Consider the following 14,807-nt stretch of genomic DNA (forward strand, 5'->3'; position numbering starts at 1 on the left):
TTCTTCTCACTTAGCTCTTCCTCTGGACCTTAAAACTATCTCCCCATTATTCCCTAATATCTTCGCGAGGGCTTTTAGTAATTGCCACACTTCCTACTTATCTCCTTGCCCTGTGTTCTTGCTAAGAAATTTCTACCAGAAATGGTCTCTTCCTTGCATTAATACTCTCCTCTCCCCATCCCTTTCAAGTCCGTTAAGTGTCCTGTTTCTTTGTCCATTTTCTCCCAATGTTCCTTATCATTCATAGCACAGAGAATACACAAAAAACAAATCATAAGCCAAATAATTATCATTAAGAATATTTCCACAAGCACTAGAACATGATCTACAATAGCCATCACTGGGAAGCCTAGATTGATAATATTATAGGGCAAAGAAAAAAAAAGCACGCAAATCTAAAACTAAAAACACTCTTAATTAAACATAGATTTGGCCTAGTAATTAACATGCTGGTTAGGGTGTGGCACAGTAGCCTAGCAACTGGAATCCTTGCCTTGAACGTGCCAGGATCCCATATGGGCGCCGATGGGAGCTCTATATTAAGCTTCAATAAAAATTAAAGACAAAACAAAATTCCAAAACTAGATGTATGAACACCAAACATTATATTACCATTACATTAATGAACATTACCTGCTTTCGTTTTTGCTTGATTTTGCAAGGTAGCTTGATATTGAGCGTATGCGGCTAGTTTAGCAACTAAAGGTTGTTTCTGAAGAACTTTTGCTTTCTTTGTTGGAGGCTTACCCTAAAACAAGAACAGTTAAGTAAATAGGATTCTTCTTCACCCCCTGCCACTGAAATTTAATTTGACTGCATACTACTTATTCTGCTTACGTAAACAAAGGTTTAGAAAATTATTGAAGCAGGGGAAACATACAAGTAATTTTAACAAGGAAAAAAATGTTTTCTTAAGTTCTGCTACAATGTATATATATCTACACAGGTGGCAGAGTTGGCATAGCCTAAAACAGCAATATGCAAATTAATATGTTAATAAAAATTATATCTGTAAGATGTTAACATATAGGCTGTGATGGACACTTTATTCCTTTATACAGTAGCTATAATCAGTGGTTATTTACTCATGCAGGCTGCCAAGCATTGCTATTTATATGGTAAGAGAAGATAATTTAATGTTCAGAGAGCAAGTGACTGAGGTTTATACCTTTAGTGCTAACGCAAAAGATCAATGAAAAATGATCATGGGCCAAATTCAGTGTGACAAACTGCCATCCATGTGGGTACAGACCACTGCCAGGATCTTTAGGTTTTGTCTATCTGAAATATAGAAATACATCTAAGTGATGTATTTCCTTAATCTGAGGACTTAAGTAACTCAGTGCTATGTAATGATCACAGTAAACGAGAATAAGAAAAATGTGATCATATAACCAGATATTACAAAAACCATTTAGGTAATACCTTTAAGAGTTGTTTATATGAGATACTATAACAACTTGGTCCAATGGTCACTCTTCAGTCATTCTGAAGGTACTGATGTACACTTAATAAGCTAAATTACTTTCTTTGCACACGTTATATGTTTACAAAAAGATTATCTGAATCAACCAAATGTATCTGGTCAAAGTATCAGACAGATTGTGCTCAAAAGCACAAGGCAAGGACAATGGGGATTTAAGATGATCACACATTTTACTTTGATGTTAACTCAAAAGGAAACGAGGGGGGGAAGAAAATGGTTTAAATTACTTGAAGGTATACTTTGTATAAACAGGTATTCAGCATATTTACAGTTATCTGGAAAAGAGTATTTTTAATTCTTTTATGCAAACATTCATAGTTCATTTTAGATAACATGCTTTGTCCATCCAAAATTAATTGTTTAATTAAGAAAAAATTAAGTGGAACAATTTTGGAATCCCCTCATTTCCTAAAAATGTGGGGCGTAACATACTGGTTAAACTGGGTGGAAGGTGGAGTGCAGTGAATCACAATCAAATGACAGATAAATGGTGAAAGCCACAGAAATAACAGATATAAAGAATAAGAAGGTTTCTGTACCGTTACCTGAAGTCTGGCCAAAATGCTTGCCTTCTTGGAGTTGGACGAATAGCTTCTTGAACATGAAACGCTACAGAAACGCTTTGTTTTAGAGTAAAATGCATCTCGTACACCAACCATCCCACACATCTCGCAGGTAGCTAATCAACAAAATAAGAGTTTGGGTGTTAGGATCAAATGATACATTTTAATCTAACAACTCAGTAATATCTCCAAACATCTAAACATCTTTGCTAAATATTTGCCCTGAAAATTTCTTCTGTTTCCTGTACAAATGATAAAAGATACCCACATGAAATTTAGGAAAAAGATTGGTATGACATCACGATAAGGGTTTCCAGGTCTAATAACAGCTCAAGGTCTGAAAGGCTTTAAAAAGGCTGAAAAAAACAAAACAAAACAAAACAAAACAAAACAACACAAAAACACCACAATCAAATGTTAAGCCAGTTTAACTAGCATTTCCTTAGTGCTTACCATGTGCTTGGCATTTTTGCATGAACTCCTACTTTTGAAAGGATTATAAAACACTGGAAAGTGGGCTTGGCAGCGTGGCCTAGTGGCTAAGGTCCTTGCCTTGATCCCATATGGCCACTGGTTCTAATCCCGGCAGCTCCACTTCCTCTCTGTCTCTCCTCCTCTCAGTATATCTGACTTTGTAATAAAAATAAAATAAATCTAAAAAAAAAAAAAAAAAAAACATTTAAAAAAAAAAAAAAAAAAAAAAAAAAACACTGGAAAGTGCAACACAACTTTTTGCTACAAAGCACTGCATTAACTTTAAATTTACTGCAAAGGTTGAGATCTGGAAAGAGCTAACACTTCGATAAAAGCTAAAGGCAAATGCAAGACAAAAACAATGGTAGAAGCAGTAGAACTCCTGACTACCATCGTACATAATGGACAACACTCTGAGAGTCAGAATTACAAGAACATGGTTCACAAGGGCAATAACACAGCCAACAACTGCCTCAGTGGGTCAGTCTCCACCCACACAGCTTGACTAGAGACTTGTATCATCAGATGAAAAAATGCTATCTGATAGGGCAGAACACAGAAAGACTTTCTATGAGAAAAATTCCAGAATATTTTGTTAAAAATTCACATAAAAAAAAAAACTGTGTGGTTCAAAAGGGATACTGAATCCATGTCAAGAACCATCAGCCAAAGCACATGTCTGGAGACCTGGATGCAAATGCCACCAGTGTAGCGTCTTCATGTAGTGCTGTTAGTGGCCATCTCTCCAGTATTCAAAACAGTGTGATATATACAAAGTCTTGAAAACCTTTACTTCTTTTTCTGCTAAGATCATCAGACTGGTACAATCCTTGACAAGAATGTATAAAAACATGACATCTGAGAACAATTCTCATGTAGTTTTGTCAATCAGGATTGCAAAATCTGGGCTGGAAGAGAAGACACCTCAGCAGGTTTTAACTGATAGGATGACCGCACCTAGTGGGCTCTGATAAATCAATGTTTTTATACAGTCTGCAGGACTATTTGCCCCTGTGCTAGAAAATGAATATCTATTGTCAATGATGTAAAACTAGAATATTATTAGATGACAAGCATTCAACATGAGGTAACCAAATCTTTAATCAAAATTTCCAAGACCAGGGCCATGGTTGTGGCATAGCCGCTAAAGCAGACACCTGCGATGCTGGCATCTAGTGTTCTGGCTGCTCTACTTCCCTGACCCAGCTCTCTGTTAACGACCTGGGAAAATGCCACCTATGTGGGAGATCTAGAGGAAACTCTTGGCTTTTCCCAGGCCCAGTCCTGGCTTTTGAGGTCATCTGGGGAGTTAGCTAGCAGATGAAAAATCTGTTTATCCCTTTCTCTTTCAAATAAATAAATAAATCCTTAGGAAAAAGACTGCTAAGACCTAAAATGTATAAGAAAAAGGCTACAGGAACAGATTCAATTTCACACCTGGAGATAAAAATGCAATCAACTGCAAAAACACAATAGTAATTTGAACTGGTTTAATTTAGGTAGCATCCTAATGCTTCTATTTTAATTTTGTCCCACTTGCTTTCCATAAGGTAGGCAACACAAAGAGATCATACACAAGACTTGGTGTTTTCAGCTGGAATTATAAAGTTCGGATTCTGTGTCTACAAACAGCCACATAAACAGTTTTTTTCCCCACGTAAATACTGTAAGAAAAATGACAGAAGCAGTCAAACAAAACACTCTTCAACACAAAACTGTACCATCGATGAAGGTTAAAAATGCTCACCCATGCCAGATTTCCCATCCGGATATGTGTAGACTTGTCCATTGTTTTTGATGATGGGGAGGTTAGAAGGTAAAGGAGCAACTTCTTCTTCACTCTCCTCAGAGCTGGAGCTGCTACTTGTGTCCTCACTGCAGCTATCATAACCGTCAAACATCCCGGATGCGTCTCTTCGGTTCCTTGTGGGACGTGAGGAACGTTTGGTCTTAGGAGCAGAGCAAACCAGACACATGTAAGACCTCAGCGTGCACCCCGAGACTGGATCAATGAAAATATAGCCTTGAGAAGTAATTTTATTTGTACTGAAAAGCCAAATGCTTGTGTCAAAATGGAGTCCTTAACATCTAGGAAACAAACAGCTAATTGTCATGTTGACTGATAGGATTACTAGTTATGCTGAGAGCACCGAATGTGAATCAGCAGCTCACATACAGGTAGGAGTTGTGCCTAACAAGGTGTGTCACTTCTCTTCCATAAAAAGATTAGATCAAAAGATCTGTTTTAAAAAGAGGCTCTACACATGTTCCAATAATGTTGCCACAATCCCTAACCATTTTTAGCACTCTTTCAGAATTTTAAAAGTAAAATCTAATGCTTGTGTTCACTTTTGAACCACTCCTTCTCTATGTTCCAACAGTTTTCCCCCATTTGATCATCCATCTTAGAAAATAGGATATTTAAGTTATGTATTTTTAAAGATGTATTTTTATTGGAAAGGGAGATCAGATTTACGGAGACAGAAAGAAACATCTTCCATCTGCTGGTACATTCACCAAGAGGCCACGACGGCCAGAGCTGAGCTGATCCGAAGCTAGGAGCTTCCACTGAGTCTACTGTGCAGATGCAGGCTCTCCAGGCTTTAGGCCATCCTCCACTGCTTTCTCAGGCCACAGGCAGGGAGCTAGAAGGAAGTGAAGCAGCTGGAACATGAACCAGTGCCCATAATGGGATCCCAGTGCTTGTAAGGCGAGGAATTAGCTAATGAGGCATTGCATCACACCACAGGTTATTTCTTTTTCCCCTAGGTTACATATTGTTAAAAATTCAAAATTTGCTACCATTAGGAAACTTAAAAAGAATCAGATTCTGAAGGTAATTTCAAAAGCAAAGTTCTAGCAACATTTTGAACTGCTAAGGTGTTAGGTAATGGGACAATCCTTATTTAGACAGCGGGGTTGTGAACACACCAGGGTCTGGCGCTGCAGCTTCACTACCTGTTAGCTGTGAACTTGAAAAGTTACAAATTTCTTCTTTTATTCATTCAACAAAACATTTACCAAGCATTTATGTGTATCACAGTGACTCAGGTGAAAGAGTGAAGGACAGAGTAGACAGGACATGTGGATCTATACCGAGCAGCTCCTGAGCAAGGGCCCCTGAGGACACGGCCATTTCAGCAAGGGCACCCAGCTGAGATTCAGTGGTGAGGAAAGGTTTCAGTGAGGGCTAAACTCTCAGAACAACAAAACAGTATCTGGTGCTGAAACATTCTAGACAAAGAACAAGATACAGGCACCTGGGCCAGAATCAATGTGGCACACTGACAGGTAGGTGCAGCTGGTGTCCAGAGTGAGAAGTGCGGGTCAGAGCATGGAGCAGTCAAATCGCCAGGGCCCTTTAAGGCAGCTTAAGTAAGGAAGTGATGGTTTTCTTCTGAGGATAACAAGAAGACACAGTGAACTATTTATGGCGGTGTCAGGCCCATACATTTAACAAATACTGGAGTCCAAGTTCTAATCAATGCATTCTGGCCACTTTCACGCTGAGGTGACATCTTATAACCCTAGTTTTCATACAGACTTGTCTATGACAGAATCACTGATAACAGACATCTCGGTATCAGTGATTATTAGCTGTCAATATTTTCAAAAAGTAAGAATATCTTTAATGAAAGTATGCATCAAATACAGTTGAGAAATGTTTCTTATTTCTCAAGGTCTATCTGCATCTTTAATATCCTATGTACACCGAGATCATAAGAGGGACATAAGGCAGTCTTTCCCAGGGCATCTTGAAGGACTGATGCCTTCTGATATTCTCTGCTTCCGGCACACACAGGAAATGCGCATGGACACAGCGGCCCGAGGTCTCGGAGCGCCCCAGCAGGGCAGCCATGAGCACACTAGTTGGTAAGCCACATTCCAGTTCAGGAATGCTTTGCTAAAGTTTTTGTCTTATGCTAGGGTAGAATTGATTTACCTGTGTAAAACTTACCATGTGTTTTACTGTGGGGGTAGCTTGACTGGAAACTCCTATATCCCATATAAACCCTTGAAAAGGGACTGCAACTCATGAAAGAATGGGCAAGGAATAAAAACTAAATCATGTGCACAACAGACTGACAAGGGAATCTCTCCTGCCCACACCCTGGGTGAAGAAGCTTGTCTAGGATTCTGAAATCACAGGTCTGCCCTCATGATAAAATCTTAGGTTGTAATTAACCCTACCCTCAACAGGTAGAAAATCCACAGCCAGGAAATTAGAAGTAATCCAGAACTCATGGTAATGCCCTTTGGCAACCAGGCAAGCCTAAATCATATTGGTAAATTCAAGCCTTTCAGTATCCCGAGATTTTATCAAATGAGAGCACAATTAAAAATATCAAATATATAATACACAACCCACTCCAGAAAGGAATCAGTAGGAACACATGAAGAATTCTCAAATTATCAAACACTAAAAATGCAAGAAACAGTATAAAACGATCTTACATGACTACTGAAGGAGAAATACAACTATCACCAGATGAGCAAACACCCCAAAGAGGGGCTGGTACAGTGGCTCATCCTCTGCCTGCAAGCGCTGCCATCCCACAGGGGCAGTGGCTCATGTTCTGGCTGCTCCACTTCTCAGCGAGCTCCCTGCCAATGGCTTAAGAAGGTGGCAGAGAATGGCCCAAGTCCTTGGGTCCCTGCACCCACGTGGGAAGCTTAAAGGAAGCTCCTGGTTCTGGGTCGGCTCAGCCTCAGATTTTGCAGTTATTTGGGAAGTGAACCAGTAGACGGAAGATTTCTCTCTCTCTCTCTGTAAATCTGCTTTTCAAGTAAAAATAAAGACTTGAAAAAAAAAAAGCCAAAAAGATTAGGCACGACTAAAAAGAATTAGGGAAATGGGAAATGGAAGGTAAATGTTGAGAAAACAACAATACAGCAGAGAACAGGACAGTAGGAAACAAGAGGTTAAGACGATAGAATGGGAAGATCCAATGTCTATTAACCATCACAAAACTCATTGGTCCACCTCCAGCCTAACCCAGGTACACTTAACCTGACCAGCTGCTTAAGACCGGCCCATTCAATATGATGTCATAGGCAAGGACCATTGATCATCTGAGAAATGCTTTGAAGAGTATGAAAGATGAAAACTGGGCCCGGCAGCGTGGCCTAGCGGCTAAAGTCCTCGCCTTAAACACGCCGGGATCCCATATGGGCACCAGTTCTAATCACGGCAGCTCCACTTCCCATTCAGCTCCCTGCTTGTGGCCTGGGAAAGCAGCCGAGGACGGCCCAAAAATCCTTGGGACACTGTACCCGCGTGGGAGACCCGGAAGAGGATCCTGGTTCCTGGCTTCGGATCGGCGCAGCACCAGCCCGTTGCGGTCACTTGAGGAGTGAATCATCGGACGGAAGATCTTCCTCTCTGTCTCTCCTCCTCTCTGTATATCTGACTTTGTAATAAAAATAAATAAATCTTAAAAAAAAAATCTGATATTTAAAGTTAATTCTCATGTATGACATAAAAAATGGGTTTAATATATGTGAATATATATACATATTTTTTAAAATGGTGATCTAGTTGTGCCTGCACTCATTCCTAAAATGTCCACTTTGTCCCAGTGTTTTGAACTGTCACTTTAAGGGTTGGTTCTACAAGTAGCTGTGTGCATTTCTGGACTTTGCACTACAGTTGTGCAGTAGTCCAGGACTGACTTAATTAAATGCATAATTGCTCTGTAATTTATCCCATTAATTTCTACCTTTCTCCTTATATTTCCTTTTTTAGTTTTCTTGACTTTCTTCTTCTTTTCATTTGCTTTCTCTGATGCAAGAGATTTTCACTGTGCTGCTGTGTTTAGTATTCCACTGATTCTGATGTATAGTATTCTCAGGAGTGAAACCATCCTTTTACATTCCTCTTTGATACATCAGTATCAAACTGAGGCACACTTTGGAATGTTTATGAAAACACAGGACTTTGTTTTGGTCATTCTGGAAGGTTTCCCTCTATACTTCCCTGTCACTACCTCCCAGCTTTGTAATGTGGCATACACACCGGGCAGCCCTTCTCTGACACGTTTGGGACCAGAAGTGTTTCAGAGTTTGGATTGCAGCATACCGGCACATACGCAATGAATTAAAGACGGGACCGAGGTCTAAACATGAAATTCATGTCTTACATACACCTTATATGCATAACATTCTGGAATATTTCAGATTAGGGATATTAAAACTGTACTGAAGATTTTTCATACTTGGAGTAAAATTACACACATTTTGGGGTCTGTGTGTGTGTGGTTTTTTTTTGTCACAGCATGTTTTCCAGATTCATCCAGCTTATGGTGTTTTATAAATGGTTCACTGCTTCTTACTGCTAAGCAATATTCCACTTTATATCAATATAATATAGCTTATCTTTTCTCCAGGTAGATTTGATTACTGTGAACAAAGCTGCTATGAACTTTGTTGTACAAGGAGTAGTCCTCCCTGGTTCCCTCAGCAGATACTTGCCCCAAACGCCTGTGGATGTGTGAAACCACAAGCACCACTAAATCCTATTTAAACCACACCTACCTAAGACAATTTAAGTGAAAATTAGGCAATGTAGGAAATTAGAAACAAAAAGAACTGTAACAATATACTATAATAACATTCTCTCTCTCAACATGTCTTACTGCAGTGAGGCCAGGCTAACATAAGCACTGTGAATGCAGGCTGCAACAGAATGGTTCTTGCATACACACTGAGGTACCCCAACAGCCAACCTGATAACTGACAGGCACAAACAGGAACGCACTGATTCATGCTCTGGGCCTGAGGAGTGCAATGCTGTGGGATTATCTGCCTCCTAAGACTTACAATGCTATATTCATGAGATCACAAAGTTCAAAAGAGGAATTAATAGACTCTCTCAGGACAACTGGACTTAGTAATACAGAGCTATTTAACTCTTCTTGACCGAATTCCATCAGGAGGATATCGAGTACAGTCTGTCACAGTGACATACTCCTTAGCAGCTCACAAAGGCCTTCTTTCTTTCTAAGTCACTATAATGAGGAAAATAAATGATAAAGATTTAGAATTACTGGGCTTTGGTTTCCTACAAATTCAGTGCAAAGGTAAGAATAAATTTACATTGATGCCACAAATCTAAAAGAAACCACAAGCAAGTATCTCACTTAGAGAGGCTGAAAAGTTCCCAGACATCTTTATAATAATGCTGTAAGGTTTAAAGCAACAGTGAACAAACAGAAACTATTCTTTGATACATAAGAAACATAATTTTCATTTGTACTCAACACGTGGTTCTATTACTGTTGGGACTTCGAATGTAACTATTCCTTGGGTCTTAGTTTCCCTCTTGTCCAAATAAGGAAATATCACTTACCACACAGCAAGGATGTATGATAAAATAACTTCACATGGGCTTTCTATTCTTCAGACACAAGCTAGGAATCCTTAAGTATGATCCTGAAAATTAGTGAAAAATAAGATGACTGTGTCAAAATCAACTCTGAGAACACATACTAGCCTAAAGCAACTTAAGTTCATTAACAGCTATCTATTACCTCTATCCCAAAACACTGTAGTGGCAATCAAGATCACCTGTTAATATGTTACTATGGAGAAACTAAGTAAAGCAGGTTGCTCAGCCTTATGTTGGTTCAACAAAACACTGACAGATAATGACATGGTGTTTGCCTTTAAAAAATATAAATGAGACTTAATGATGAAAATACATAATTACTAAACAAGAATAAGCTACAGGGAATTAATAATGAAACAATTGAATATCATGCTTTTTGTAAGAACAGGAATTACATAATGGTGAGGAGGAAAAGAAAAACAGGGATTTTGGGGAGACATCATTATACTTAATTGGTTTATAACCACTCACATATTCTTATACACTGCTCATCACCTGAATCAGGGGGTCCTCAGAAACCTCTGGCAGGTGGCACAGCTGATATCTACCCTGTCACTTCAGATGAAAAAATGAAATTCAGGGAGATTATGCAATATTCCTAGCATTATAGCTCATGAGGTGGCAGAGCCAGCCCGACAGCAGGCTGACTTTCCAGAACCCACTTCCATCACACTGAATTTTAAACTATCAAGGCCAAAGTCAGAACTGGAAGCTTGGAAATCATCAAAGCAGTGTCCTTGCAATCAATCAATATGAAAACTTCCTGGGTTTAAACTAAAAAAACTCCAAAGGGTGATTCTAGTCATCAACTAAGCTTTGAAAACATTGTTCTGTAACTGCAAGTCTAACATGGCAGTCATAAGGCAATTTCAGTCTGTGTTGATGAAAATATTGAGTTCTTCCCTCTCATAAGCTACTTCGTAAAAAATATTCAACTGTTGTATGTGCATTTTGGCTCATCTACTGCACAGCAGCCACAGGCCAGTTCCCGGCAGAACTGAATTCTAACTTCATCTGCTGGAGTATCCCATCATATTCCATACTCAGGGTTTGTCTAAATGGAAGTTATTTCCTTTCCACTTTTATTTAGGTATTTATCTGGTGTGTGTACGTTCTAGCAAAGTAATTAGAGAAATTTCAAATTTGTGGCTCATCGTCCTTGACAATAACTCTTAACCAAACAATGTATAGAACTAAGAAAACCAACCAACCACTGCCCAAAACAATTGACAGGGCTAGTGCTGTGGTGCTGAGCTGCTCTCTGCAGTGGTGGCCTCCCATGAGTGCTAGCTTGAGGCTCACTGTCCACTGCCAATCGATCTCCCTGGTAAAGTACCTGGAAGGCAGCAGTGGACGGCTCCAGGGTCTGAGCCCCTGCTACCCACCTGGGAGACCTGGGTCAAGTTCTGGACTCCGGGCTATGGCTCTGCCATGACGGCCATCTTGGCAACTGGAGCAGCAGATGACAAACTGTCACTCTCTCTTTCAAACAAGTACACCCTAATAAAAATGATTAACCTAAACCAATCTACAAGCTCTGTATAAAATCAAAGTCATCCTGGAGAGTATAGAACACGGGAGACATCCTTTACTACTTGCAGTCCCGGCTCCCCTGTCCTGGTGGTGCTGGAGCTCCTGGAGTTCAAAGCCCGACATGAGTGGAACCTATTAACTGGCTTACCTTGAAATAACTAAGCATGAAATATAAAATCCTACTTAGCAGACATTTTCAAGATGTCAAATGGAGGAACTCAACCCTGACTTTTTTGGTTTTTGAATGTGGTCACTCAGACCACTGAGCACTTTTGGCACAATAATGTAGTAGTTTAATAGCCAAGAACCAGAATTTTACCTCCTTTGACTACTATGGCAGGTTTAACAACCATCCATAAAAAAAAAAATATGGGGCCCGGCGGCGTGGCCTAGCGGCTAAAGTCCCCACCTTGAAAGCCCCAGGATCCCATATGGGTGCCAGTTCTAATCACGGCAGCTCCACTTCCCATCCACCTCCCTGCTTGTGGCCTGGAAGGGCAGTTGAGGACGGCCCAATGCATTGGGACCCTGCACCCGCGTGGGAGACCCGGAAGAGGTTCCAGGTTCCCGGCTTCGGATCGGCGCGCATCAGCCCGTTGCGGCTCACTTGGGGAGTGAATCGTCGGATGGAAGATCTTCCTCTCTGTCTCTCCTCCTCTGTGTATATCTGGCTGTAATAAAATGAATAAATCTTTAAAAAAAAATATGGCAGTGTCTTCTTTTAAAAATAAAACCAGTTATTCCTGTCTAGTGTGTTTAGAATGCAAATATCTCCAAAGTCAGTCAACTTTAGTCATGACAGTTCATGCTGAAAGTGAGCAGGAAAACAACTTGGAACTCTGTACTAATGAAACATTTTAAAGATACAAACATGCAGCTCAATTAATTTTCTCTCATGATGCAGTATTCAATTTCATGTTAAATTCTACTTTCTAACTTCAGAGAAAATGTTATGTCAGAGTTAACACGAAATTAAAACTTGGACATAAATAAACCCACATAACATAAGACACTGTAAGAACTTTACTCAAACCAGAGTTGTGCCACAATATGTAAGACATGCAGAGGCCTTAAGTGTGGTATTCTTTACATAAGTGACTTGTTATTCAGAAAAGATGGTGCAAAAAAAGACAAATGTTTTCTTATTAAACACTCTTTGGTTTTGAGGCAAACAAATGAAAAACACAGTAACAGTCTAAGCACTCAGAGGCAAAGTGAACAGTTCCAAGTCATAAACGAGGGAGAAGAAAAGGGGTGTGTGCGCTAGCCTTTTAAACAGGGCATCAGCAACTTCAGGTTACACGCATTCCCTAGCTTGGCATAATACATGCTGTGCTTTGGCTTGCCCTTCACCGGAATTGCAAAGGGGAACACACGCTCCCCCTTCCCCTTCTGCTGCTGGAGCCGCACAGCTGACAGAAAAATCCCTAAGCGACAATGACATTGGATTGCCTCAACTACCAAGGGGTAAATACCTGGAAGCATTAAAATACCAACTACAGCAAGCAATGTCGGGATGTGGTGGTGTGCATCAAGGAGTTGTTAAAGGCGCTTGGGAGAGTGGGAGACCAGCTCGCCAGGAGCTGGAGGGAGGCTGTTCTGCCTCTCAGCCCTCTACCAGGTGAGGTTTGTTTGGGCTTCAGTGTTTTCCCCACAAGGCCATCTGGGGCTTCCTCAGGGAGAGGGACTTAGGCAACCGGCAGCCGTGCCTCACCGCAGCGCCACAGAGATGACGCGCAAACGTCCAACTTTGAGAAGCTGCAGGGACTGGTGACAGCCAACAGCCTGGACACTCTGCTGCGTGTGCACATCTCACACACACGCACACGTCTTCAGACACAACTCGCCAACACCTGAAAGCGGCCAAAGTTTTCAGCGGACCCTCACCCTCTCCCTCTCGAATTCTCTTTCCTCCACTTCCCCGTTGTTCTTTCCCAGCACACGAAATATAGGCCAATGAACAGTGGGGTGGCTGAGGAGGATGTGAGACAGAATTTGAGAAGTACACACACACACACACACATACACACACACACCCAGCGACTTCACCAGGCCCTGAATGACACGGGGCGATCCCACAGGACAGGGGCTTTCCTGGCACACACGCCCGACCCGGGGAGGACTACCTACCGCCTGTCAGGGAGGCTGCGGGGCGGCGGCGGCTCGGCGTGACCTCTAACGTCTCCTCCGGCTCTGAAACGTCCCCAGACGGACTTGACCCGAGAGAAAAGCCCACCCGCCCGGGCGCAGCCCCGACACCACTCCCACCGCGCCTTCCCACACGTGCCCACCCCGCCCCCTGGCAACCTCGCCACCTCCACGTGCGCGACGCCTCGCGGCGCCTCCCCCGGCCAAGCCCCCAAGCCACCCGGGAAGGGCGCTCTCGACCCTCCCACCCGCACTGGCTTGCTATTACTATTATTATTATTATTATTATTATTATTATTATTAATTTCCCGTTCCCTTCAGATCCAGCCGCGGCCGGAGCCGAGGTGGGAGAGGGGAGGGACGCGGGGAGATACAAACTTTTTCACAATTTTCTTTCCCGTGGCGGAGGGAAGCTCGGCCAGCCCCAGGCGGAGGGCGTGTTGGGGGGAGGGGAGCCCCGGCGTCGGTTAACGGCCGGGAGGGGGAGGGGGCTCCGCGGGTGGCGGGGGCGTGGGATGGAGGAGCGGGCCTGGGAGCGGGGGTCCCGGAGCTGCGGGCGGGCCTCCCCCCACCCCAAGCTGCCACACAAAGCGGCCGCCGCGCTCGGCTCTCACCCGATCCTTTGTGTTTTCCATCAGGGCCTCATGGGTAGGGGCTGTCCGTGCTCCCGGAGCCCGCGGCGCCCCCGCCCCGAGGTGGGGGGCAAGGGCCTCTCCCCGGGATGGCGGCGACGACAGGGGTCCCCGGTTGGGCCCAGACCCGCGGCGGCTGCGGCAGCCCCCGGATTTCCCCCCCTTTAACTCGGGTGGCCCCAGGATATCAACAACATTAGCATAGCCCTCCCTCCCAGCGCGCCTGCGCCGTGACCCGCGCCCCGATTGGCCCACTTCCCCACGTACCCTCCTCTCGCTCTTCCAGCGTGGGACCCTCGGCAGGCTCCGTACGCTACGGGCCGTACCAAGACCGAGGGTGGAAAAGGTAACTGAGGCTGGTGTTCAGTCGGGTGGCTATGAAGTCCGTAGGGAGAGGAGGATTTCCATTCGGTCATCCCAGTTTACGCTCCACTCCTCTTAAGCCTCTTTCCATATATTCCAGCAGCGAAGTTGTGTTGGAAAATGTTTCCACTCCAGTCACGCCGCTTCCCCCTACACCCGGAAGGTGAACTCTCCCGAAGGAACGCCCACAAGGGGCGGGACAGATGAGAACGGCGTGACGT

At 42.9% G+C, this 14,807-nt stretch overlaps 1 protein-coding gene across 9 annotated transcripts in view; it reads right to left on the reverse strand.

The window, feature by feature from the left end:
• MBTD1 (mbt domain containing 1) overlaps positions 1-14,687 on the reverse strand; it is a 46,814-nt gene extending 32,127 nt beyond the window's left edge. For 2 of the 9 annotated variants that reach the window (XM_058676613.1, XM_004591012.3), the window contains exons 1-3: positions 4,271-4,496; positions 2,032-2,165; positions 634-748 (exon numbers count right to left, since the gene is read on the reverse strand). In XM_058676613.1, the coding sequence (XP_058532596.1) occupies positions 634-748; positions 2,032-2,165; positions 4,271-4,424 (403 nt within the window). In that variant the 5' untranslated portion in view covers positions 4,425-4,496. Of the gene's footprint in view, positions 1-633; positions 749-2,025; positions 2,166-4,270; positions 4,526-7,586; positions 7,604-9,871; positions 9,955-13,573; positions 13,637-13,969; positions 14,030-14,205; positions 14,418-14,490 lie in introns of those variants that run through there. The other 7 variants (XM_058676616.1, XM_058676614.1, XM_058676617.1 and 4 more) reach the window with 7 other exon arrangements.
• Positions 14,688-14,807: the final 120 nt, after the last annotated feature.

Source organism: Ochotona princeps, chromosome 17 (genome assembly GCF_030435755.1).
Source record: "Ochotona princeps isolate mOchPri1 chromosome 17, mOchPri1.hap1, whole genome shotgun sequence".
NCBI classification, from domain to species: Eukaryota; Metazoa; Chordata; class Mammalia; order Lagomorpha; family Ochotonidae; genus Ochotona; species Ochotona princeps.